Genomic DNA, 24,861 nt, shown 5'->3' with positions numbered 1-24,861 from the left:
ATTTGATACATATGTAATAAGGATGAAAGTAGTGAATTTAGTAACTACACATTTGTCATTAGATGATTGGTTTCGAACTTTCAGTGTTATGTCCATAATTTCCAGCACGGTGGCTGTGATTGCTAATACACCATCAGTTGACCAACCAGATTAGCGGTGCTGCCCTGTTGTGACCAAGAGCCGCCGTCCTGGAAGCGCCCAATGCACCCTTGGTTTGTTGAATAACTTTGACGTTGGTATCTACCGTTAGGTACATTAGAAATGCTAAGTTTTTTGCAACTTAGTATAGCGTTTTGCTGGATATTTGTTGTTATATATGTAATTGCAGATAGATTAAATATGGCATTTCTTGTGTAATCCATGATGGTGGTTAAGGCTTGTAACTTGTAAGGTGTCTAGTATCGGATCGTGGATTTGCTACGCATCACAAGATTAGAAGCACAAATCGACAGGTTGTGTGAGTTGTGTCGTGTCAAAATGGGTTGAATTGGTTTTACCTGACAATAGCTTTACTCGAAACTATAATCAGTTTTATCTTTCAAACCTTAATGTTGTGACGTGCATAACATATGTTGCAATGTTTTATGATTGGTCATAAAATGCTACCTATTAGACAAATTATCAACATTATTTTAATGAACATGTTACATTTCATATTCTAAAGAAATTTGATGTGAAATAACCTAAAAAGATAATGAGCAAATAGTGAAGTTTTCACAATGATTGTAAATTTGAAATAGTTCAATCTTAATGAGTGGTGCCTCCATTCTCAATTAAAAACGGATTCTTCATCAAGAAGAAAAGAGGAGATGATTCATCTTCCATCACCTTTCACCACTAATGTAAATGTAACTTTCCTTTCGCCACTTTAAGCACTAAATCTTTAAAACTAAGTTTTACAGTAAAGTTTGGTTTAACTTAAATAATAATACCGTAAATTATTTCGCCAATAGTAAAACATGTAGTTGGCGGTCGATGCCATGGGCAAGTCACGGATTGACCATCCACTCGATTTGTACAATACTTTGTTGGGTTGTACATATTGGAATCATATTCTTATATGTTATCGGTTTTAATTCACTCTAGACGTGTGATCTTAGGGCATGTGTAGTCATAAAGCCCTTTTAGGGGCGTTATGCGATATGTGGCATGCCACGTCACCCCGCGGTTTTATGGGGCGTTATGCAATTTGAGGCCGTAGTCATAAAGCCCCTGTGTAATCATTACTCATTTTTTAATTTTTATTTTTTTAATTCATTTGTAACTTTTTTAAATATAAAATTCATTTCATTAAATAAAAAAAAGTACAATAAAATTAAAAAAACATTAAACTAGAAAAAAAAAAACATTAAACTAGCATAAAAAAAATTACACAATCAAAGATTATATTTTTTTTCAATCCGCTCCTTTTGTGCCAACGCCATTTTCAAAGCTTTTCCCGTTAAGTGGTCATGCGGTTTGGAGTAGAACTCAAAGTCGTGAGTCCATTGTCGATCCCGCATAATCTCCCTAACTTCGCGGTTCTCCTCCAAACGTTTATTACCGAGTTCGTGTATGTCTTGAAGTCGCTTGTTTATCTCCGAAAATGCGTTACTCATATCCGTTCCCATAGACATCGACGACGACTCGGGTTTTTTCGCCCGGCTTTTTCTTCCGGGCGGTCTTGGTAGCTCCTCCACCGGCTCGGCATCCGGAATATCCTCGTTCAAGTCGGTGTTTCGAGCGTCGGAGGTTGGCGTTTCGGGTTCACCCGACTCGTTTGTTTTGGACCTCTTTGATGGCCGTGTATTTCCCGAACGACCACTTGGAGTAGATACGATGGCCCATTTGGGGCTATGGCGAAGGATTTGCCAAAACTTCATGTACGGGAAATGGCCATTAGCCTCCGTATACTCGACCAATGCCTCTTGCGTAATGTCTTCATCGCTACTTCCACTTTTCCATCCGGAATACAAGCGTTGGTACACGGTTTGAAAGTTTGTGCATTTCCTGTTTATATCGGTCCACTTCCCCGATATAGAGTCCGGTAGGCGGTATTCCTCTCCTCTACCCATGAGCTCGAAAAAGAGTTCTCGTATTCGGTTCCAAAATACGGTTTTACTTTGATTGTTTGCTAAAAAAAAAACAAAATAAAATGTTAGTTCAAAATTTAAAAAAATAAAAACTGAAAATAATAAAAAACAGAAAATAATAAAAAACAGAAAATTAATAAAAAACAGAAAATAAAAACAAAACAGAAAATAAATAAAAAACAGAAAATAAATATAAAACAGAAAAAAAAACAAAACAGAAAATAAAAAAAAACAGAAAATAAATAAAAAAACAGAAAATAAAAAAAAAAACAGAAAATAAAAAAAAAACAGAAAATAAATAAAAAACAGAAAATAAATATAAAACAGAAAATAAATATAAAACAGAAAATAAAAAAAACAGAAAATAAATAAAAAACAGAAAATAAATTTAAAAACAGAAAAAAAATAAACATACATATGACCGGGTTCTCCGAAACATCGATGAAAGCGCGGGTTAACGCATACTCCTCTTCGGGCTCCCACGTTATCACATTTTTTTTCGCTCGGGTGTTGGTTTCCACTTTCTTTTTATGTGCCCGTTTTGCTTTTCCTTTTCCTTTTTGCGTCTCCGGTTGCGTATCCGGTACCTCGGGTTGCGTCTCCGGAACAACATCGGGTTCGTGTAGTGGGGACCCGAAAGCTTGAGCCGACCCAAACGCTTGAGACGACCCCATCCCATCCGTGTTTTGATTTGGGTTCCACCCGTAGAGATTAGGGTCCCATGATAGCGGTTGGTTCAAAAGATTCATGAACCCGGGACTTTGTTGATTGTAATCGAGAAAACCGGAGCCGAAAGGGTTGGGTCTAGTGGGAACCGGCGCCACGGGCGAGTAGGATTACCACTTTGGTTTGGGTCCGCACTAGATCGGGGAGGAATGAAGCCACGGCTGAATGGATGCATTGTATAAAATATCAAGAATTTTAAAAAAATATGGAAGAGATGAGAATGTTTGAGTGTGTGTGGTAAAAAAATAGGGGAGGGGAATGATTTAAAGGAAAGTTTGAAAAATAAATTGATTTTTTTTTATTAAAGTGACCGTTTGTAACGGTCAAAAATTCAAAATCATCTCCTCTTCACGCCGCGATAAACATCGCGCTTCAAAAATTTTTTTGGGCATAGCGCCCATGGTGGTGGTGTAGACGGCGCCATACCGGCGCTATGAGGGACCAAAACGCCCCACTACGCATTACCTTATATGATCATGATTCATGTAGCATTAGCCATACCATGAAATTTAAGTGTTTGGCACATAATTTCCATCAAAACCTACTTTAATGGTTAACCGTTTATCTATTTAATCTCGGTTACATCAAGTTTAGAAAAGCCCATGACTTATTTGAGGCTGGCATGTAAGTTGATTTGTCTAAAAGTTAGTAAGAAAGGTTAAAGCCTTTGAAAATAGCTTCCGACATGCTCTTGTTGCGTGGTTTGTTAATAGTAACTAAAGGTCACGGAGGATGAGATGTATCCACACTTCTATTAGGGGATAGAGAGGTTGCTTTCTGCTAAACCCCTGACTCCAAAGACATTACACGATATAAGAGTTATAAAAGTATGTATACATATGCACGCATCTACGCAAAACATAAATAACAAAGAAGAAAAACATATTTGATTTAAAATCACAAAAAAAAAAAAACTATAAAAGCTAAAGCTCCTAAGACAACCCCCCACCCACACACACAAATCTGTAACCTTAATCCTAGGTCTCACGACCTCCTATCCTTGACCATGTCCATAGAGAGATGTAAGTCTAATAAATCATTTCTAACTCGCTCTTCCCAAGTTAGTTTCGGTCGGCCTCTACTCCCCTCACAGTGAGTTTCTACTGATCTAATCGTAGCTGTCACTTGCCTCCTACTTATATGCCCAAACCATCTCAATCTCCCATCCCTAAAAACCTCATTTCTTATCATATCCAACCCAGTGTGTCCGCCTACACATCCACTTTAGCATCCTCATCTTTGCTACCTTCAGCTTACCCGCTTGTATCAATCTGTACCGTATAACATAGCAGGTATAACTGATTATCGGTAGCAACTATGATGAGTAGTAACTTAGCTATCAGTACCTTGGGTTGTTAAGTTGTACCTACCCGATAAAATACGTGTTTGATTCACAGCACATGTTGAAGATGGAGGAAGCAATACCAGTGGCGGACTTATAGTACAAATAGGGGTAGCACGGGCTACCCCTCAACCCCGTCTTCGTAGTGTAAAAATACCCCTTAACTCCATTTCCGTAGTGTAAAAATACCTCTCAACTCCGTTTCTGTTATATAAAGGATACCTCTGATCCTAAAAAAAAAAAATTAGGATACCCCTAACTTTTTAGACTGGTTCCGCCACTGAGCAATACACAAAGATATTATTATTTATATGGAAATGACTAAAATACACCCACATGACTTTTTCACCCCAGCCACCAGGTGAAAATAGAAAGAAAGTTGAGAAAGATCAATGGACCAGCACCAAAGTTTTGAAACAAATAAAATTCAAGAATGCCCAAAAGCTAGCTAGCTCACATTAATGGACTCTAGGCTTTTCTAGATCTTATAAAGAAGCCACATGAGTATGCGTCATACACATATATTGAACAGTTCGAATCGTTTACAAGCATAAACATTATATAGTTTTTAACGTGACCCTTTTTTTCTTCTTTAGACTATGTGTAGTGGTTAAACAAAATAATACCCCCACCATGGGGCATTATTTGACACGTGGCAGTCCAGTCAGCATGGAGCGGTATTGCAAAAGTGACGTAGTGGGAATAATGCCTGATAATGCCCCTTCCAATCATTAAACAAACAAAAAAAAGCAAACTATTTTCTCATTGGTGGGTCAAACCCAGTCAACCATTCCACAAACCATGTTAGGCGTTTTATATATAATGCCCCACCAATTTTTTTCAATTATAATGCCCTATGTAATGGGAAAGAGGGCTTTTTTTTCCCTATAATGCCCTATTACACATGGTCCATGTTTACCTTTCATCATCCAAATTCAAGAAAAGACCATCAACCTTATTTCCCTTTTTTCGATATTGAATTTCAAAACTAATTATTCTTGTTCAAATTATTCATCATCCAAAGTGAATACTAAGATGTAATGTTTAGAAACTATATCACACCCAAGATCTAAAGCCATAAAGAAAATAAAAAAAAATATTATTTAAGATCAACCAAGCTATAAAGAGATGATCAAACATGACATGATACAAACTATATAAAAATAAATGAAGAGAATTTTGAATAAAATTATTTATAACAGATCAGTCTCACATTCAAAATTTCCTAGTGTAAAAGAAAAGCCTGAAACTGTCCGGATCATCTCTCAGGGGGACCTCAAAATGCCTGTCATGATGATGCCGGCCGAGTAATAAACCGCCGTAAACCCATGAATCGCATCTCCATGGAAGCACAGCTTCCCCCGCCACCTCAGCAAACGACCATGTACCAAGATTCTGAACGAAAGCCACCTCTACCAAGAACACGCGAAAAAAACCAAGACTATATACACTATCACCCCCCACAAAATCCATCACGAAAACATACCAGAGTCGATTATATTCGGTCAAACTTGCGGGATTTCATCTTTCAACATTAAAGCTTCAATCTTTACAGCGAAAACAAGATTAGCAGATTACAATGATTACCCACTCTCTCTTATGCAATTCCCGGGTAACAGAAATCTGTATTTGTCAGCGTTTTCGATAAGATGTGCAGGGAGATGAACGGCTGAATAGGAATGCGGGATGGGTCCCATTTTCCCGATGATTTCTTTGAAAGTGTATTCTTCTGGTAACATATCGAAAAGATCAGCTCCTTTGCAGATTACTTTCTGAACCCGGTTAGGGTTCAGAAATTTGTTGAACCGCACTCTATCGACATGGCTGTAAGCTTTCATCTTGAAAATGAACTCGCTGATGTGGCGAAAACAAAAGCTACAATGCCACCCTGCGTCTGCCAAGATCGTGTCGGACTGTCGGTAATGAGCGTATGTTGTTTTTCCTGACTGGTATCGGTGTACTGAAGCCCGCCAACTGTTGTTATCCAAAAGAAATTCGAAAGAGTATAAGTAGTTTTTTAAACGGAGATGAAGAACCGGCGGTATGTCGTCACACCATCTTAATAGATTGATCGTGTGTCTACTTGGTATCTCATCGACATCCGACATGATCAACAAATCATCATCTTGAATTCCGGCTTTTTTTAATAAATAATCCAATGCAAGTCTTTGATAAGCTTCTTCGACAAACGGGTTTTCCCCTTTACGAAACCGACCCGGAATTTGACCGTATGTTAATCTGGGCTCGACAAATTTGAACTCATCTTGGTGGCTAGCGAACACCAGGGGCTTCGGTATCCCTGTGAATGTCGAGTTTGACTCAAGGAGTACAAACTCGTTAACATACGGGTACAACTCGTGCCATCTAATCGTTAAAAGGTCAACTTCGTTACTGAACAGAACTGCGTCAAACACGCGTCTTGGGAACTCACGCGTCCTCCAACCGTGAAGCTTGCAGAGATTTTCCATCGACACGTTTTCGTGGTAATAATGTGGGATTTCGTTGAACGGTTTTGGTGGTTTTTCCCATAACGGTCGTAAAAAGTAGGAGACTTTTTGACCGTGAACGTATAATCCAAGTACGATTGTTGGAACCATTACTAGAAGAAAGATGATGGTTTTTAACTCTAGCCCGCGTAGAATGCACCGTATTCTTGCCATAGTGGATGGTTTTCCTGAATCCTACAAATAAAAAAAAAAATCTTTTCATTTAGTTTTTCTTTACATAAACAACAAATGGGTAAGAGTAATTCAAAAGCATGAACATGTATCACTTGAAGTTGCAAGCAAAAGTAACCCCTTTTTTTATAAAATCCCCAAATAACATTTAAAGGATTCCTTTGATTGAAAACTAGCTTCATCTTTTTTAGGAAGCCTTTGTTTTTTTTTTAAATCTAAAGTCCTGTTTGGATGAAAAAAAATAACATTTTTTGGTGGGTATTTTGGTCAAGGGATTCTTCAACAAAAACAGATGCAAATAGCCAAATAAAAATTAAAAAAGACCCAATTTTTAAGAAAATTAGTGCACTAATTAGGAAACTATGACGCACAAGATCAAAACTTGTGATGAAAACTAAAACCCCTGATCATAAACAATTAAAAAGGGGACACAATCAAGCTGAAAAAGTCAAGCCTTAAGCAAGCAAAATTTGAAACTAAAGATCAAGGCTTTAAATATGATATTAAATCCCTAAAAAAAAGGGAAAAAAAAGGATAACAATAAACCTAAATCAATAAATCAAAACCCACAATGCATTCATCAAACCCAGAAATTAAACTAAGCTAAAACAAATGAATCAAAATTACCTCATTGCAAATATCACCACAAATATCATCTGACTTTTTAGAACAATAACGAGATCCCCCTTCAGCCATGGCACAAACTTTATCAGAAATTTTTAACAAAGCAGACGTCATTCGAATCTTGAACACCCAATCTAATAACCAAACAGATCACCCAAATGAATGAATGAAAAAATGAAGGAACTTGTTGACCTCAAGATCTCAAAGATGATAACCCTAGATCGTTGGCCGCAAAAGAAATAAAATGAAAAAGATTTGGTTTTTAGATACAAACAAAAAAACCCAAATGGGGGGAGAGAGATTAGAGATAGAGGAGCATAGGGGATGTGGAAAAAGCTGTGGTGAGGTGTTGTTTCTCTCTCTAGGAATGGGTTTCTCTCTCTAGAAAACCCTCTGTGTGTGTGTGTGTGTGTAAGTTTCTTCTTTGGGTAACAACGGGTGGCAGTTGTACAAGAAGCCGTTTTGGTTGTCTATTTTGTTAAACACTCTTGGGTTTATATATTTTTGGTTTATTAGATGATAAACTAGTTTTGAATTGGCATAAGTAGCCTAGCATGAGTAGAAGACTTGGTCACAAACTATTTGTTTTATATACGCGGATTTAAATTAGGCATAAGTTAATGTCTATGTATCTTACTCGTAATTATAGAAAAGTAATGCCATTAACTAGGGCTGCAAACAAACTGAACATTCAGCGAACAGTTCGTGAACCGTTCTGCGAGAAGTTCGTTTATGTTCGTTCGTTTAACAAACGAACGAACATGAACAAAAAATTTCGTTCGATTAGTTAAATGAACGAACATGAACAGAGGTCTCGTTCGTTCAATTGTGTTCGTGAACGTTCGGTAAGGTGTTCGTGAACGTGTTCAGGAACATTCGTTCAGTTGCGTTCGTTTATGTTCGTATGTTTGGGTTTTAATTAAAGATTTTTGTACTTTCATATATTTTATCTATACTTTTTATATTATTAGACTTTATTTATTTTATTATCCAAACAATTAAATTAAGAAACCCTATTTCACATTGTTTATGCATCATTTCTCTTTTCTTTCTCATTATTTACATCTACGAATGCGATCGACCTCAATTCCACAATAAGGGATTTATGTTCCAATGCTACTCTCTGGGCTATCCACCTTTATCATTCGTCGCGTTCGCCAAATATATTTGCGTTCGTTTGTGTTCGTGAACACGCTCATTTCCTTAATGAACGAACACGAACATAAAATCTCGTTCGGTAAGTGTTCATGAACCGTTCGCGAACACATTTATTTCCTTAACGGACGAACATGAACAAGGTCTTGTTTGTGTTCGTTCGGTTCATTTACAGCCTTACCATTAACTATCTACAACTAGGGATGATCCTTTTTTTTTCAAATACCTATACTGGGGCTAGCCAATTAGTAGAGACTTATGCCTTTTAAAGAAAATCAGGTTCAATCCTGGGCAAAGGTAAATAATATAGAATTATTGGTCTAATAAAGTAGGAGTAAGCGTTGTCATTAAAAAAATTATGTCTATACTTGTATCGTATCTGAATCTGTATCCATACCAATTTTATGTATTTGGTACATGTATTGGTACCCAATTTTATTGATTTTGGTATTCGGTATCGGTACGGATACTTGTACCAAAATTTATATAGAACTTTAAAATTTTTTTATCTTACATTTTATTTCATATTATGGTATTTATGGTACTCGTATCGATTTTACCTATTTGATACCCGTATCGTATTGGTACTCGTATTGTGTTGGTATTCGTGCCGATTTTACCTATTTAGAACCCGTACGAGTACTCAAAAAATAAAATAAAAAACAAAATGGAAAGAAAACGTGTATTGTACTGAAATACTCGTACCGATATATTCGGTACGGTATTTGGTACTCAGTTTTGTTCAAATTCAATACCGGTATTTCTAGTATCGGTACAAGTACTGTACCAATTCTATCCCTAATCTACACTTCTCGAATGAGACCCTCTAGGAGTTCAAATCATGCAGATTACAAGTATAGATATATTCTATAAGATCTAGGAATTATTGTTAAAAATAATTTACTTTACATAAAAAGTCACTAAACATGATTTTAATGTAATAAACGCTTTGAACATGTTTAAGATATACACTTGTGATATAAGATGATAATCTGATATGAGTTTATAATTAAAGTATCATGATTGATAAAATTACGTTTCACATCACCAAAAAACCTACATGATGTCAAAACCTTGTATATGTAGTCTCTATATATAGGTAATGATTTTGCAACTAACATATTTTTTTTGAACGACAAATTTGGATCACTGACATACCACTGAATTATCATCATGTCATAAGTGGAATCATCTGATCATCTTCATTAGACAATAACACCTATATTCCAATTCATGAGTAAACTTGATAAATTTCCACCCCTATGGGAAACGAACCAGAATCTAATGGTCCCTAATCTTTATCTTATCCCTAAAATGCACTAAGCTATAATGCAACTAACGCATTATATCGTTGATTACATAGATACGTGTAGATACAAGTTCAAAGATTTTAATATGTGAAAGATTTTGTTATATAATAATCAAGTTGATATGTACCAATCGGTTGATAGATAATCCGTTGAGTGGATCAAACTCAAAAGAAAGTAGTAAGATGCAAGACTTGAGATAAACTCTAGATTTTCATTCATACCTTTCATGTTGAAATAACATAGCCTTTTATAGGCTTACAAAACAAAGTGGAATAAACCAAAATAAACTAACAGATGGAGTCACCACTAACCCACTAACCCACTAACCTAACTAAATGGAAATAACATAAATAATATAATATAGCAATTGCAAATAAAGAAGAAAACGTGTAAGTGGTTGAAACTTGCATGGATTTCGTGGGTTTGTTTAAAAGCACACATCAATCCCCTCGGCTTGAATAAACCTTGTCCGCAAGGTTGAAATTCTGGACACGACATGTGTGAAATTCCATGGAGGACGCCACTCGGTTCTTCGGATGGCATACGAACGATTTGTAGCGAAACGCGACGGTGGACGCCAAGCGTACCCCAAAGTTACATCCCTTACTAGTGTCCCGTTGTTTGCTGGCGAAATCCGGTCGGTACCTTTGAATGGTGATTCAATTACTCTAGCGACGAATGGAATCGGTTTCATCGGTGATTCAAAGTTAAGGTGCGAGTATGGTGTAGATTTTGGGCTAGTTTTTGTTGCCGTTTTTGGTGCTAGTAGGGTTGTTGAAAGGACTTGTTCCGGTAGAGGTGTGGCAGATTTTGGCGGTGGTTCGGCAACGGTTGATGTATTTGATTTGGTGACAATGGTTGATGGTGGTGATGCGGTAGTGGCTGATGGTGATGTTGTGGTGGCGGCGGGTGATGGGGTTGGCAGTGCGGTGGCGGAAACTGGTGGTGGTAACCGAGTTCGGTTCTTGAGAAAATCAATAATCTCAACAAGCATTGCCTCGATTCGTTCCAACGAAGCATTCCATTCACAAGCGTCCATGATTCACGGGTGGATCACGATGGCTCTGATACCAATTGATATGTACCAATCGGTTGATAGATAATCCGTTGAGTGGATCAAACTCAAAAGAAAGTAGTAAGATGCAAGACTTGAGATAAACTCTAGATTTTCATTCATACCTTTCATGTTGAAATAACATAGCCTTTTATAGGCTTACAAAACAAAGTGGAATAAACCAAAATAAACTAACAGATGGAGTCATCACTAACCCACTAACCCACTAACCTAACTAAATGGAAATAACATAAATAATATAATATAGCAATTGCAAATAAAGAAGAAAACGTGTAAGTGGTTGAAACTTGCATGGATTTCGTGGGTTTGTTTAAAAGCACACATCACAAGTTTGGTGATTTTTATGGTATTTAGTTGTAAACGAGTTGATTAGTATTGATGGTTTTCTTAATTTACATTTATTTACCTAGTTTATTATTGGTTTAATTGAAATTTTTATAATATATTTAGTATCAGCTAATTTTTTTATTTATTTTTTGAATGGCAAATTTGTTTTATTCTCTGCTATCTGTAGGACTTGAACCTAAAACCTCTCCCTCTCAAGGTGTTTAAAGGTTTTGTCTTTGATAACGGACCACCACCCCATTTGTGTATCAGCTAATATTTACATATAATAATTTATAATCAATATATGTTTCTTACACACATATCAATATGACAACACGTGTAGAAACAAGTTGAACGAGCTTTGAATACAGACTCGTCATTTGGTTTTTAAATTTACATCAAAACTACGTCTATTTATCTTTAAAATATCATACATCCTTTATTGATTCAGTCGAAGACGAAGACAAAGACTTATGATGACACAAGTAATCAAAGAATCCTTGCATTACATACTCCTTCAACTACATGCTAATTGCTAAGCAAGTTGCAAAAAAATTAATATTTGACTTAGAACGTGTAATAATTCATTAAGAAAACATATGAGAGACTATAGTGTTTGGTATGCAGAAATGAGAGGTGGAATGGAATGAGTGATTACGAGGGAATGAAGAAAAGAGTGTTTGGTTGGTCAATGGAATGGAATCACCCATTCCAAAAGGCATTCCATTCCCTCAAAATCATTCCTTCCACCCCCCATGTTTTTTTTCCATTCCATCCCCTCTTACTCCATTCATCAACAACACCACAACCCACGACCTTCGCCACAACCCACCACCACCACCACCCACCACCGACGTCATCGCCGCCACCCGCCACCACTTCACCCCGACAGCCACCGCCGCCGCCGCCACCCACTCGCCACCGTTATCACCCACAGCTACGACCAACCGCCAACGCCACTCGCCGTCGCTGCCCACCACCATCGTCGACGCAACAACCGCCGCCACCACCAACCGCTGCCGCCGCCACCAACCACCACCTTTGCTGCCACCCACCACCAACGGCCACCTTGTCGCCACCACCACTCGTCGTCACCGCCGCACCGCCACTCGCCGCCGCCACCACCACCCATCGCCGCCGCCGACACCCACCACCGCCACCTATAACCACCCACGATCACTACCACCGACCACCACCACCACTCACCGCTAATTTTATTACTCCGTTTTTTCTTCCTACCGAACAATACACAATAATAATTCATTCCATTCACATGGTAACCAAACAAGACATGGAATGGTAATGATCCATTGCATTCCCCCGTCCATTCCATTACCTCGTCCATTCCATTCCTTCGTCCATTCCATTACCCCATACCAAACAGACCCTTGTGATGGGTAGAAAGGTCACACAAAAAAAAATGTGGAAACTAAAAACCAAGTTTAGCAAACGCGTTGTTTTGAGGATTGAGATTGATTGACCATTTGACCGGGCATAGATATGACCTGTGCGTGTAGAATTTCGCCCACGTAACGGTGTTATATGCGTTATCCACCACTGGTCCTCTATGTTTGAAAGAACTACAAAAATTCCCCTTTAACAATCATGGAATGATTTAAAGTCAACCTCTTGGTTTTTAAGAGGTCAACCTTTTTGGATTATTATGAGTTAGTCAAGACTCAAGAGGGAAGTAGATAAATACACAATGATTATTGGGAAGTGTATTCAAATCATCCACATATTACAATATCCCACTCTTTACTTTGATTCGTTAAACGGATATAGTATATTCTGTTATGTACCGATTAAATGCACTTTTGAAGGCCACGATCTAAATTTAGTTTAGCAGTTTAACTCTATTGTTTATGCATGTTTTCCATAATTTCATCATTCCCATGTCTTCCATTTTTTATTCCTAGTTTTTAGCAAGTAGTTATCTTCATCCAGTATTTGTACGTTGTTTTGAATTAACAAAGATATGAATGAAAAGAATTATTCTAAAAACTCTCTCTAAATTGCTTTCTTGATTCTTTCTATTTTCTTAGGCCAATCGATTCTCGGTTGGAACCACAACAGTGGTATCAGAGCTGTCGTGATCCCCCTGGACCAATGGCTGCTCAAACTCTATCCGAAATCGAGTTGTATCAATGGATGAATGAATCCCTTGTGAGACTCGAATCTCAGCTGCAAACCCTTTGCAACGAGTTCCGATCAATTCGAACTGCGTGGGAAGCCCCCCAAACCAATACATCTCCACCATCCACTTCCGTTACGGTATCATCTCTTCCACTAGCTTCCGCCAACGCACCACCAAACCCAACCACCACACCACCTATTCCGTCACCCGTGTCGGCGCTGAAATCACCCCCACAACAAGCACCACCAAAAAAAGTCCCCTTAACCGCCAAGTCGGCACCAAAACTCACACCCACTCCATCAACAAAATACGTGGTTAGAAGTTCTACACTTGCAAGCTCTATGATCTGTAAAAGTTCTACAAAATATGATCCTAAAAATAGTTTAGGAACTTCTTTTGGGTTATTCTCAGCGAAGTATGATCTGTTAAGGCCAACAAGACAATGTATCTTATCAAGGGTGTTGAATAATTTTGTTTATGATCAACCTTCTATTCAATGTTCAACTTTCTATTTGATGTCCTCTAAAGAAGCAGATTTACAAGATCCATCAAGGGATGACTTGTTTAATATTATCCGTGTAATCGGGAAACGCGAGTGGCGTCCACCGTGGCGATTAGTTAATACTTCTCTAAATGCGACCAGGAGTTCGAGCGGCAACCGCCATGGCGCATGACCAAGTCTATTCCGATTTCACCTTGAGGACAAGGTGAATTCAAGTGGGGTGGATTGATATGTTCCTCACAGTTGGAAATAGTTTGTTATATTCTTATTAGTTTGTGTTTAATGGGAGGCCCATGTTCCCAAGTGTGCAGTAAGTTTAGGAGATAATGGTTGCAATTTGTTAGTTATTTGATTTCTTTGTATCCCTTTAAAAAGGACGTTTGTTTGAGAATGAAGTCATGAAGATTATGAATTAAATTGTCTGGTTTCTCTCTAAATTGCTATCTGGCTTCCTTCTTAATTTCTTTGGCCAACAATTAAATTGTTGGAACCACAACAGTGGTATCAGAGCCGTCGTGATCCCCCCGACCATGGTTGCTCACACTCTATCCGAAACCGAGTTCTACCAATGGATGAACGAATCCCTTGCGAAGCTCGAGTCTCAGTTGCAAACCCTTCTCAACGAGTTCCGATCGATTCGAACCACATGGGAAGCCCCCCAAACCCATATCCAATCACCAACCTCTTTCATTTCCGAACCATTACCTGCATCAACAGTTGCAAAATCCACCCATTCCGTCCAACCTTCCGCGACAACAGCCGTGAAACCATCCCCAGAAAACGTATCAGCCCTAAAACGGGTGCCCGCAGCCACACCGCCAACAACTACAACACCGTCTCCACCAACCCCTACACCTCCTTCCACTGCCCTAAAACCCATACTAACCCCAGCTCATGTTTCTATGGAGTCATGTCAAGAAGTTAAACTCATGATCAGTTTCTCAAAAGCACATGATGTGTCTTCGGAGTTATACTCTGATCATGTGGGTGTGCTCACTTCCCAAAATCTCCAAGTACCCACCATGTGGGAAGTGATGGAGTTGTTGAAAAAATATTACAACACATTTGGAACAATCTACCCCTGGGTTCTTGCTAAGGTTGCTAATAGGCATGAGGTTATTCCTGGTAATGATTTCCATGCTATATATAAAGAGGCAGCCTCAAAACGCGAGTGGCGTCCACCGTGGGGACTCGTTACTACTTCTCCAGATGCTACGGTACAAAGCAAGTGGCAACCGTCGTGGACAACTCCAAGTGCTTTTTCGATTTCACCTTGAGGACAAGGTGAATTTGAGCGGGGTGGAATGTTATGTACCGATTAAATGCACTTTTGAAGGCCACGATCTAAATTTAGTTTAGCAGTTTAACTCTATTGTTTATGCATGTTTTCCATAATTTCATCATTCCCATGTCTTCCATTTTTTATTCCACTTTTGAAAAGAATTATTCTAAAAACTCTCTCTAAATTGCTTTCTTGATTCTTTCTATTTTCTTAGGCCAATCGATTCTCGGTTGGAACCACAACATATTCTTGTTTTGAGAGTTGAAAACTTGTATTTGTTAAAAAGAATATAGTATATTGTTAGATTAACGCGTGTATATCTTGTTACTAATGTTTATATGGCGTTTTAGGGAATGTATTTCATTCAACTTGCGGGAAAACAACGATAAATGGTTAATAGAGAGAATACATGCATGAAACAAGAGTAAGAAAGTTCATACGCAAACAACCAATATGGTAAATGGGTCTAGCAACCGCCAACCGATAACTTGGGGTGGAGTTGGAGGTGTGTGTTGCAACACGATACTGAGACCAAGGAATGGCAGCAATGTGTTATGCGTCGAACTTCTCAATTAGACGAAGATTTTAAAGAGTGAAGACTTATCTTTAGTTTTGAATAATAATATGATCTTACGGCTTTAGAATAGATCTAGAAAATATGCATAAAACTATTGTATTTGGTATATAAAACTAGAACCAACTGATGTGTATAGGTAGGAATCTTATGTGGGGAAGTGTATATCTAAATATTTGTGGTTATAGTTGAAAATTGAAATGCATGTAATGCGAATAATAATGGTAGGATTCTGTCATTTAGTAAAACTAGAAGGAGCCCATGTATAATAAAATTTGTGGTTATAATTTATTTTTAAAATGTGATAACAATAAACAAAATGGTGAACGTAACAAAAATATTACGTTCAAATCTATAATAATATAATAAGTTAAAAGGGATACTCTAAAAAGTGTTCATTTTTTTTTCGCGCAGTGGCGAAGCTTGAGATTTCCGACTGGGGGGTTGAAAACGAATATACCCAAAAATTTCTATACAAAAACTACATACTCTCCACTACCGAGCGAAAAGATCAGGGATTGGCCGCCCCTCCCGCCCCTACTATAATGTGCCCGGTGTGTGTGCGTATACATAATATTAGGTATGAAATAATGTATTTAGAGTGAGACATATGTTTGTTAATTTACAAGTTATGTTGCACGCGTTTTTAAATGGTTTGGACACATCATTATATTCATAAAGTTCTCATGTGTTGAATCTTAACAAGTTGGGCGTATCGTTGTACGTTAGGCATATTATTGTAATTGATTTAATGTATTTGTAGCTAGTTTAAATGGACTTTCACAATATGACAACTTAGACGCACCGTTGTAATTATTTTAGACGTGACATACATTCAACAAGAGTAAACTCAAACTGAAGTTAGTGAAATTATATTTATGATAAATTTTGTTTATCTCGTAATCTTTATTTTTTGTTAATATTTTTTTCTAAGTTATAGATTAGATTTAATATTTCTCACATAACAATTTTGTTATTATGTTACCCCTAATAAGTTTAGTGTTTTGCGATTATATTAACAAATAAAAAGGCACTCGATCTAGATATTAAACTAGCAGCTAAGCCTATCATTAGGAATTGCGTAGTGGGGCGGTATGCCCGGTCATGGCGTCGGAAAAACGTCCGGCACACCATAACGATGGGCGCTATCAAATGAAAAAGGGGGTGTGGCACGATTAATTTAGCGGCGTTGTGATTGTTAAAGTTTTTGGTTAATACATGTTTGGTCCCTACAAAATCGGAGAGGAAGCAGTATTGGGCCTGCAAATCGGAGAAGAAGACCGTGAAGAAGCCGGAATTTCAGCCGGAGAAGAAGACAAAGAAGAAGAAGAGGCGCCTATTTTAGTTTTAATGTTTTACACATTTGGTCCCTGCATTTTCTCAAATATTTAAAATTGGTTTTAAACTTGTTTTTCTCTTATTTTTAACATTAAAAATCTGGCAATTTTTTATTTAATTTTAATTTAAAAAAGTCAGAAATTAATTAAAAAAATTGAAAATTAATTAATTGAGTAATGATGAGTTAGGGGCTTTATGACTACGGGCTCTAGTGACATAACGCCCCATAAAGCCTCCGTGTGACGTGGCACGACACGTGTCGCATAACGCCCCACAAAGGACTTTATGACTACGGATGGCTTTATATAATACTCTAATTTACAACATAACTGTGCATATAATGGTTGTAACTTATGCTTAAATTGTGTTATGTGCTTTTGTTACTTGAACCATCGCTTACAAAGTGGTACTCTCCTCTTTCTCTATCAATCATCTGCACTCTCCTCCTTCTCTCTACTCTCTTCTTTCTCTCTCTAGATAACTCCACCCTAGCTGATCCCAACTCGAAAAATATATCGGCCGAGAGTGAAGAGAGAGACAAAGGAGAGATGGGCAGGCGTCACGGTGGTCCTTAGGCGGCGGCGGCTTAGGGCTGGGAATTTATCCCGGCGGCCTAGGGTATAGTAGATTGTCGTGACCACCAATGCCTCCCACCTCTTTCTCCTTCCACAAAAGTGGTTCTTCGAACCGCGTGGTGTGGACGTCAGATGAGATGGACAAGGCAAAATCAGCCTTTTCCGGTGGCTTATTCGTCCATCCGGCGGGTGTTGACAACGGTGATTGGTCATACCCGGGTGTATTTCGTCTCCTTTCCTTGCTTTTTTGCTTTTGTTTTTTTCAGCATCCAAGTTTTAGTTTTTTAGTATTACAAAGGGACTCATGCTTAGCAAAAATAGAGCTGTAAGTTTTTCTTGTAGTGTCAGTTATTTATTATTGCTTTCTTGTGTTATGATTATTGATGTGCGTGAAGTGTGTTATATTTTTAATATATATTTAAGCCCTTTTTACACTTTTAGCCAAGTTTTAAATTTATAAAACACGATATTCACTAACACTAAACACACATATGGGCAAGTGCACCCATCGTTGACGTAGTATAGTGTTGGTAAGATACCGAGGTCGTCCAAGGACACAAGAGCTTTTAATACCGGTTTATCCTCAACGTCTAATCAAATCAAAAAGTGAGAAAAATGTTTTTTAAGCTAAGAAAATAAAAACTAACTAAATGCTGAAAAATAAAAATAAAATAAAAACAGATAGACAAGATGAATCACTTGGATCCGACACGTGTATTAGTATAACCTTTGATTATTTTCGCACTTTTGCACTTGTTTAAGAGATTATCTTAGTTATTGTAGTAGGCCCCTCTTTGAAGGCGACGTTACCCTCAACCCAGTAGTTTGAGTCAGCAAGGATACAATCCTAAAGGGTCGGATTATTGAAAGATAATGAATTAAGTTATTAATGCAAATTGTGGTAGGCCCCGCTTTCGGCGGTGACGTTACCCTCGGCTAAGTAGTCTGAGTCAGCAGGGATACAGTCCTAAATAGCCGGGTTATAGTATTAATAGTAGTTAACTTATGAGGGGGTCAAAGAGTTTGGATCCCCGCCATCCAATACCTATGGGCATTGAAGGAGATCCTACTAAATTTGACCCAGGTCCCTTGCAGGACCTCTATACGCTGAACAAGGGCAAGACCCTTACCAAACTGTTCCCTTAACCCCCGACCAGGTAGCCAACATACCTCCATATAGACCGTGGAGATATGAATGGTGAAAATCTTTTATTTTATATAGACAGTAAAATAATGCCAAGACACCACGGACAAACGATAAGGAAAGATCACCTTCAACATAAGCAACTAGTTATTAAAGTCATTAATACAAAACCAAATAAAAAGTGCAAAAGATTAAAAATAAAAAGTATTATACTAAACACTTGTCTTCACCAAGTGATGTAAGAGACTTAGGCAAACATGGCCTTGATTGTCAAGAACTCTTACGATCAATCTTGGATCCCGCGACGACTCACACACTCTACGATGGACAATGGATGATGGTGGTGGATGATGGTGTTATGGTGGTGGTGGGTGGTGGATGAAGTATGAGAGAGGTGGTGTGCCAAGGGATGAGATGGAATGAAACCAAGCACTCCTATTTATAGGCTGAACAGAAGGCTGGGCACGGCCCCGTGTCCGCTGGACACGCCCCCGTGCCCGTCTGACACTCTCTCTCCTCATTAATTGTAATTCGCAATTACAATTAATGCGCCTGGTGTACTTTCACCACGCCCCCGTGCCCGCTGGACACGGCCCCGTGGTGGGCAATGGAAGCTTCTATAAGTTTGTCTTTTATGCTGCTTCTTGGGCACGACCCCGTGCTGGCTGAGCACGGGGCGTGTTCAGACTTCTGCTTTCTCTTCTTTGCCTTGGAGGATGCCGTTGAGGGTCCGGGCAGTCTACTTTTATTCCTTTTCTTGTATTTATGCTAGAATTAGTTGTCTTTTTGCTTCTTTTGTGAATTTGAGCTCATTTCATCCTGAAAATACAAAAGAAAGACAAAAACACTCTTTTTCCAACATTAGTACTTAAAAAAGGGTTAGTTTTATGCCTTAATTGATGTGATTTATATGTTGTATTTTACACACATCAATTATTGTATACTTTATAAAGATGAGTTAAAATATGTGTACTCAAATAAGGATAATAATATCCATGTCCTATTTTGCTTTTAGAGATATGCTCAAATTAGCGATTTATCTGCAAAATTAGTGTAGGAGTATTAACTTAACTAATTTGTTTTGGGGGTTTGAAGGGGCAGTAGAGATTGGAATGGTAGACAAATGGGTTTATATCTCGACTTATATAGGGGTGCTAAATGGGTGATGTTCACAGGTTGGTGGGTCTAACCCAAACCTTTGAAATTTTTACACGACCCATCCCAAAAGTCGTGTAACTATGTAAGACACATGAACCGAACACGACACAAATGTTAGCGGGTTGACTCGAACACGACACAATTGTTAGTGGATTGACCTGAACACGACCCATTACAAAAAATGTTATTGATGACTTAACATGCAAATTGTCATCTCATAAAACCTAAAATAATTTACAATTTGAATTTATAAAGTGTGTGAATCCCCTTTTCAAAATACAAGCCGATATGTACACATGAAAGTTCTTCCTTTCATCATGTAATTTGATATCATGTCCTGTTGGGTTCTATAAGTTTTATATGCTGGATCATTAAAGCTGCTAGAAAACACTACCCACTTCTCTTCCTTACGTTTATTTTTTTATACGGTATAATTGTGTATTTGGAGTTTGAAATTAGCATTCTAAGCTTTTATATTGTCTATATATCTTTTCAACATCTATATTCTCATGTATGTTTTATTTTCAGACTTGGGAGTTGTTCTCAGTCAAGAACAGAAAATTTAGGAATGCGAAAGAATCTTAGCAAGCAGTTGTATAGCTGTTTGGAACCCCATTGTTTAAAATATGGTGTATCATACTTTTAGCTAACAACGGATGGTCATTGGATGATAGGTTGTAAAATGGGCGAGGCGATAAGAGAGAAAATAAGTGAAAGGATGAAGCTGTTACAAGCCATTGTACCAGGTTTTGACAAGGTCAGTTGGTTTTCTTTCTTTCTGTCTTTGTTATCTATTTAAAAAAATATATCGACTTATTCGAACAACCTATGATCAAAATAGTCTATTAACTATATATGATCTCACATTTTCATGTGGGATTGATTGATATGTAGGTAACTGGAAAGGCCTTGGATCATATGTCCAGTCCATACAAAATCAAGTTGAGTTACATATATTTTTTTTATAGTATTTAGCTATTTAATTTATATAAAAAAATTAGTTTGCTGAAAAATTAATAAACAAATTTGCAATTTCTTTCGGTTTGTTGTTCTATATTTTTGGAAGGTTTATTGATTCCGGCGTTGATGGTGTCCTGCTTCTTGACATAGCAACTCTGGTTGCAGCCGTGGTGGCACTGAGTCGTTAAGACAATGATGATCGCTTAGATCTGAGTCTCTTTGTTAACTTATTTGTTTTCTACCCGGTTCGTTCCGGTCTCTTGACTTTGCCCAGCCCTAAATTTGGTGTTTGTTATTAGTAAATATACTTTATAGATTACCCTAATCTAACTTGCCAGAAAAAAGGATCCGTTAATATATTTTAACACCCTAATGCAATGGTTGAAATATTTTCAAGCCCCCGCCGCATCGCGGCGGGGTACCTTTCTAGTTAATATACAATTTACATGTTAACTAAAACATTATTATTATTGGATCATTCACGTTAAATGGATGTTTTCCAGGTACACAATCAAGTATGTGCCCTTTGTGAAGACGTGGTGGATTCCACTGAACACATTTTCACATCATGCTATATTTCCACGGTGGCAAGCCATTAGCAGTTGGTGCAAAATCCCAAACATATACGCTGTTGATGCAACAAATAATAGACCAAGGATAGTAGCTGAGCTGCTTAGTCAAAAGGGTTGAAGGGGTTAACTTTGCCTAACGCAGGTCGTGGGGTCCCCCACGTTTGCAAGACGTGGAGAGAGGTTCACTAGTTTATTTTTTTTTGTTTGATAAAGATCCTTCTCTGAAGTGTGTTCAGATTCGGATGAATGAGCAAAAGGAATGTGTGTGTTGAATGTGAAAGAAAGTAACTCGCATGAAGCAAGTACTCGAAGTGAATGACCAGAGATGTAACGCTCCGCGTTTTCATTACTTTCCTAATTTAGAAATCGAGTCTTAAAAAAAATCTATTTTAGAAGCTTGCCTCTTGCAAAATTATAATCCGTCGTATCGTCGGAAATCTTTGATCTCTATTTTTAATTCGTTATAAACATGGTTAACTTTTCATTGTTTAATTAATTATTAAATTAAACAATTTTACAATTCAAAAAGTTTATTTATTTTTCTTAATAAACTAAGCTAGTCTCGTTAAAATTTTAAAATTAGTAAACTAACCTAGTTAGTTTAACGATGAAGTTGGTTCTTTGAAATTATAACATAAACTTGGATTAATTAAACCACAGGGGCTGTTTGTGCCAATTTCTAAACTATTAGATCTGTTACAACATAATAAATAGTTCTTGCCCTAATACCTTATTATAAAGCAGCCGCATATCAACATTGCACTGATTCATCTTCTACAAACCCTAGACAAACATCCCCCCATGTCCCTCATCTCTCTCTCGCTCCTGCTCCGATCAAGATCTCCGGCGCCCCTGTCTTTTCCGACGACACCCACCGGCAACATACAACCCCCCTGTTCTTCTCCGCTGAACACTGGCGGTCGACGGTGAAGGCAGCGCCGTCGCTGGCGGCGGCGACGTGGAACAAGCGGAGGTGGTGATGAACGACGTCATTTTCCGGCGATTCAGAGTTGGTTCGAGCTCCAGTCGATGTTGTTTCAGTCCGGTTCCGGTTCGAGTCTCTATTCGGGTTTGTTTGATTCGAGTGAGAATGTTCGGGTCTTAATTCGTGTCTCGGTTCAGTTTTCCGTTCGGGTCAAAGATGGTCACGACTCGGTTGGTTATGGTCAACGACATCAGATTCGCAGTGGTTCGGGTTTTGTCAGGTTCGGTTCAACGGAGTATGTCTTCCGGTTTGGGTTCATATTCGGTTCGGATAGAGACGGACAACGAGTCGGGCCAACCCGGTGAGATGTCACCGGAGCCGTACGGAGATCACCACGGGAATCCTCTCATTTCATTCGGTATACTTTCTGTTCGTTTTAAATCCAACCCGTTTGTTTAATCCCTTGCAATAACATTAATTTCCGATGTTAACAATCTTTTACACTAAACTGTTAGTTAAAAAAGAAAGAAAAATATATATGTATGATGTTGGTCACTGTTTTGGTTTAAAGAACAAAGAAGAATGGCTGAGGTTGTTGTTGAACGAAGGGTCACGGGTTAAATACTCGATTCCGACATACTCGCTGCACATTACCTTTTAGTAATATATTATAGAAAATAATAAAAAGCCATGTTCTTATTTTTAAAAGGCTCATTCTATACGCACCCCCCCTCTTCCTGATTACACCCCCCTTTGTGAGAGGAGAACTGTCGGTCCCACACAGGCCCCACCTGTAAGTATGTGAGAGGAGGGGGGTGAAAAAAGAACATGGCTTTTTATTATTTTCTATAATATATTACTAAAAGTCCATCGTAATGGTTGTTAGCATGTATTATTTTCACAGTAGATAAGTATACATTTTGTTAATTAGAGTCAAATGCCTTGAATTTTAATACATGGTTTGGAATTTTGAGTATTATTTTTAAGGTCAATTCTTTTTATGAAATCATTAAACCCCCTTAAAAATAATATAATTACTAATAAATCCAATCATTCCTTGAGTTTTCTTTTATTTTTTACATAAACGAAACCTTAAAAGTTTCTATTTATATTTTATTTATGATTAGTTATTTAGTGATTTTATCTCCTTCATGACAAAAAAAAAAAAAAAAAAAAAAAACTCATAATTTGATAATAACAAAAATAACCAACCAATTTATTTGAACTTTTGAATGAAATAAAATTTATTAATTTGTAAACTCTAAATGTTAGGAATAATATTTAACCTACAACTTTTAACGAGTTTGTGACGTGTTATTTTAAATATCTAGGATAACCTCTCTCGTTCGTTCTCTTGGATTTTTATTCTCAATCTTTACTCGTACGTTATTTCACGAGGAATCTCCAAACGCAACCAGTGTGAGTATACTCGTATTTTCCCCCTTTTTACTTTTACCACTTTTGGGGTGTAACATGTTTACTTATCAAAACTTACACATGAACATTTTGCTTAAACACATGAACATTCCTATGACATGCTTGTATACGTGATGGCTTGATACTTTAAACTTGGGTGAAACTTATGTGTTGAACTTATCATTAACTTCGTACGAGCCAAACCTTGACATATGTAGCGCTATAGGATTAACGACCCGCCTCTACTGAAACTTTGGTTATGTCATGAGCAAGTTGCGTTTTCTTGGTTTGATATGTTAGACACATGCCATATTTAATGTTTATCTTGAATCGCATGCTTGCTATGAGGAATTGTTCACACTTTTATCTTATGCTATGTATGTACCAAACTTGTATACTCGCCTTTGCTTTTGCATTGAATTGTATTTTAAACATGTTACAGGTTGAGGATGATGAGACCATGAAATGAAGTAGGCTTGATGCCTAGATACACATATAGACGTTTAGGTTTAAATGTTGTATCAATTTTGATTATGTTGTTATGTATTTCTTCGAACATGTTGTTATTTGTATTTCTTGTATTGTTGACAATTTACTATGGAAATGAAATTTGGATTATTAAATTATTGTCACAAATAGCGTTATGATGTCTCGAGCAATCTTCACACTTCGTCTCATCCCGATGTTTCCGCCATTGGTTGGGGTGTGACAAGAGATCTCGGGAATCAGGGCTGGCCAGGAATGTCCTGCTTAGTAAATGAAGTGTCTAATATATAGGAGAAGACATCACTCAAAGAGGAATGCATTTGACTAGTGACCATGCTTGCAGTGGGGGACTTACCCTTTCGGGGGTTGAAGCCTTTTGACCCGCGGATAAAAGAGTGTGCTCTGTGGACCTGCATTGCTTTTGCGGCTGGTGATTTGGTGAAGTAATCCAGAGACATGACTTTTTACTGTTCCGTGTTACTT

The 24,861-nt window shown here is 37.8% G+C and overlaps 2 protein-coding genes and 1 long non-coding RNA gene across 3 annotated transcripts; 1 reads left to right on the top strand and 2 right to left on the bottom strand.

Moving 5' to 3' along the window:
- Nucleotides 1-1,376: 1,376 nt before the first annotated feature.
- On the bottom strand, nt 1,377-2,821 carry LOC110923769 (glutathione S-transferase T3-like). Its single transcript, XM_022167830.1, has 2 exons — nt 2,488-2,821; nt 1,377-2,113 (listed from the first exon to the last, which is right to left on the bottom strand). The coding sequence occupies exons 1-2, from the start codon at nt 2,819-2,821 to the stop codon at nt 1,377-1,379; spliced, it is 1,071 nt and encodes a 356-aa protein (XP_022023522.1).
- A 2,401-nt stretch (nt 2,822-5,222) lies between these two features.
- Nucleotides 5,223-7,908, bottom strand: LOC110926375 (beta-1,4-mannosyl-glycoprotein 4-beta-N-acetylglucosaminyltransferase). The gene is made up of 2 exons (XM_022170127.2): nt 7,446-7,908; nt 5,223-6,821 (listed from the first exon to the last, which is right to left on the bottom strand). Exons 1-2 carry the CDS (start codon nt 7,554-7,556, stop codon nt 5,724-5,726), a joined length of 1,209 nt encoding a protein of 402 aa, XP_022025819.1. The 5' UTR covers nt 7,557-7,908; the 3' UTR covers nt 5,223-5,723.
- Nucleotides 7,909-22,301: 14,393 nt separating this feature from the next.
- Nucleotides 22,302-24,528, top strand: LOC110923438. Its single transcript, XR_002584089.2, has 3 exons — nt 22,302-22,894; nt 23,808-23,895; nt 24,335-24,528. It is a non-coding gene; the product is annotated as an uncharacterized LOC110923438 (long non-coding RNA).
- The last annotated feature ends 333 nt before the right edge of the window (nt 24,529-24,861 follow it).

Source organism: Helianthus annuus, chromosome 17, assembly GCF_002127325.2.
Source record: "Helianthus annuus cultivar XRQ/B chromosome 17, HanXRQr2.0-SUNRISE, whole genome shotgun sequence".
NCBI classification, from domain to species: Eukaryota; Viridiplantae; Streptophyta; class Magnoliopsida; order Asterales; family Asteraceae; genus Helianthus; species Helianthus annuus.
The sequence above is the reverse complement of the archived record's forward strand: the minus strand, read 5'-3'. Positions and strand labels throughout refer to the sequence as shown.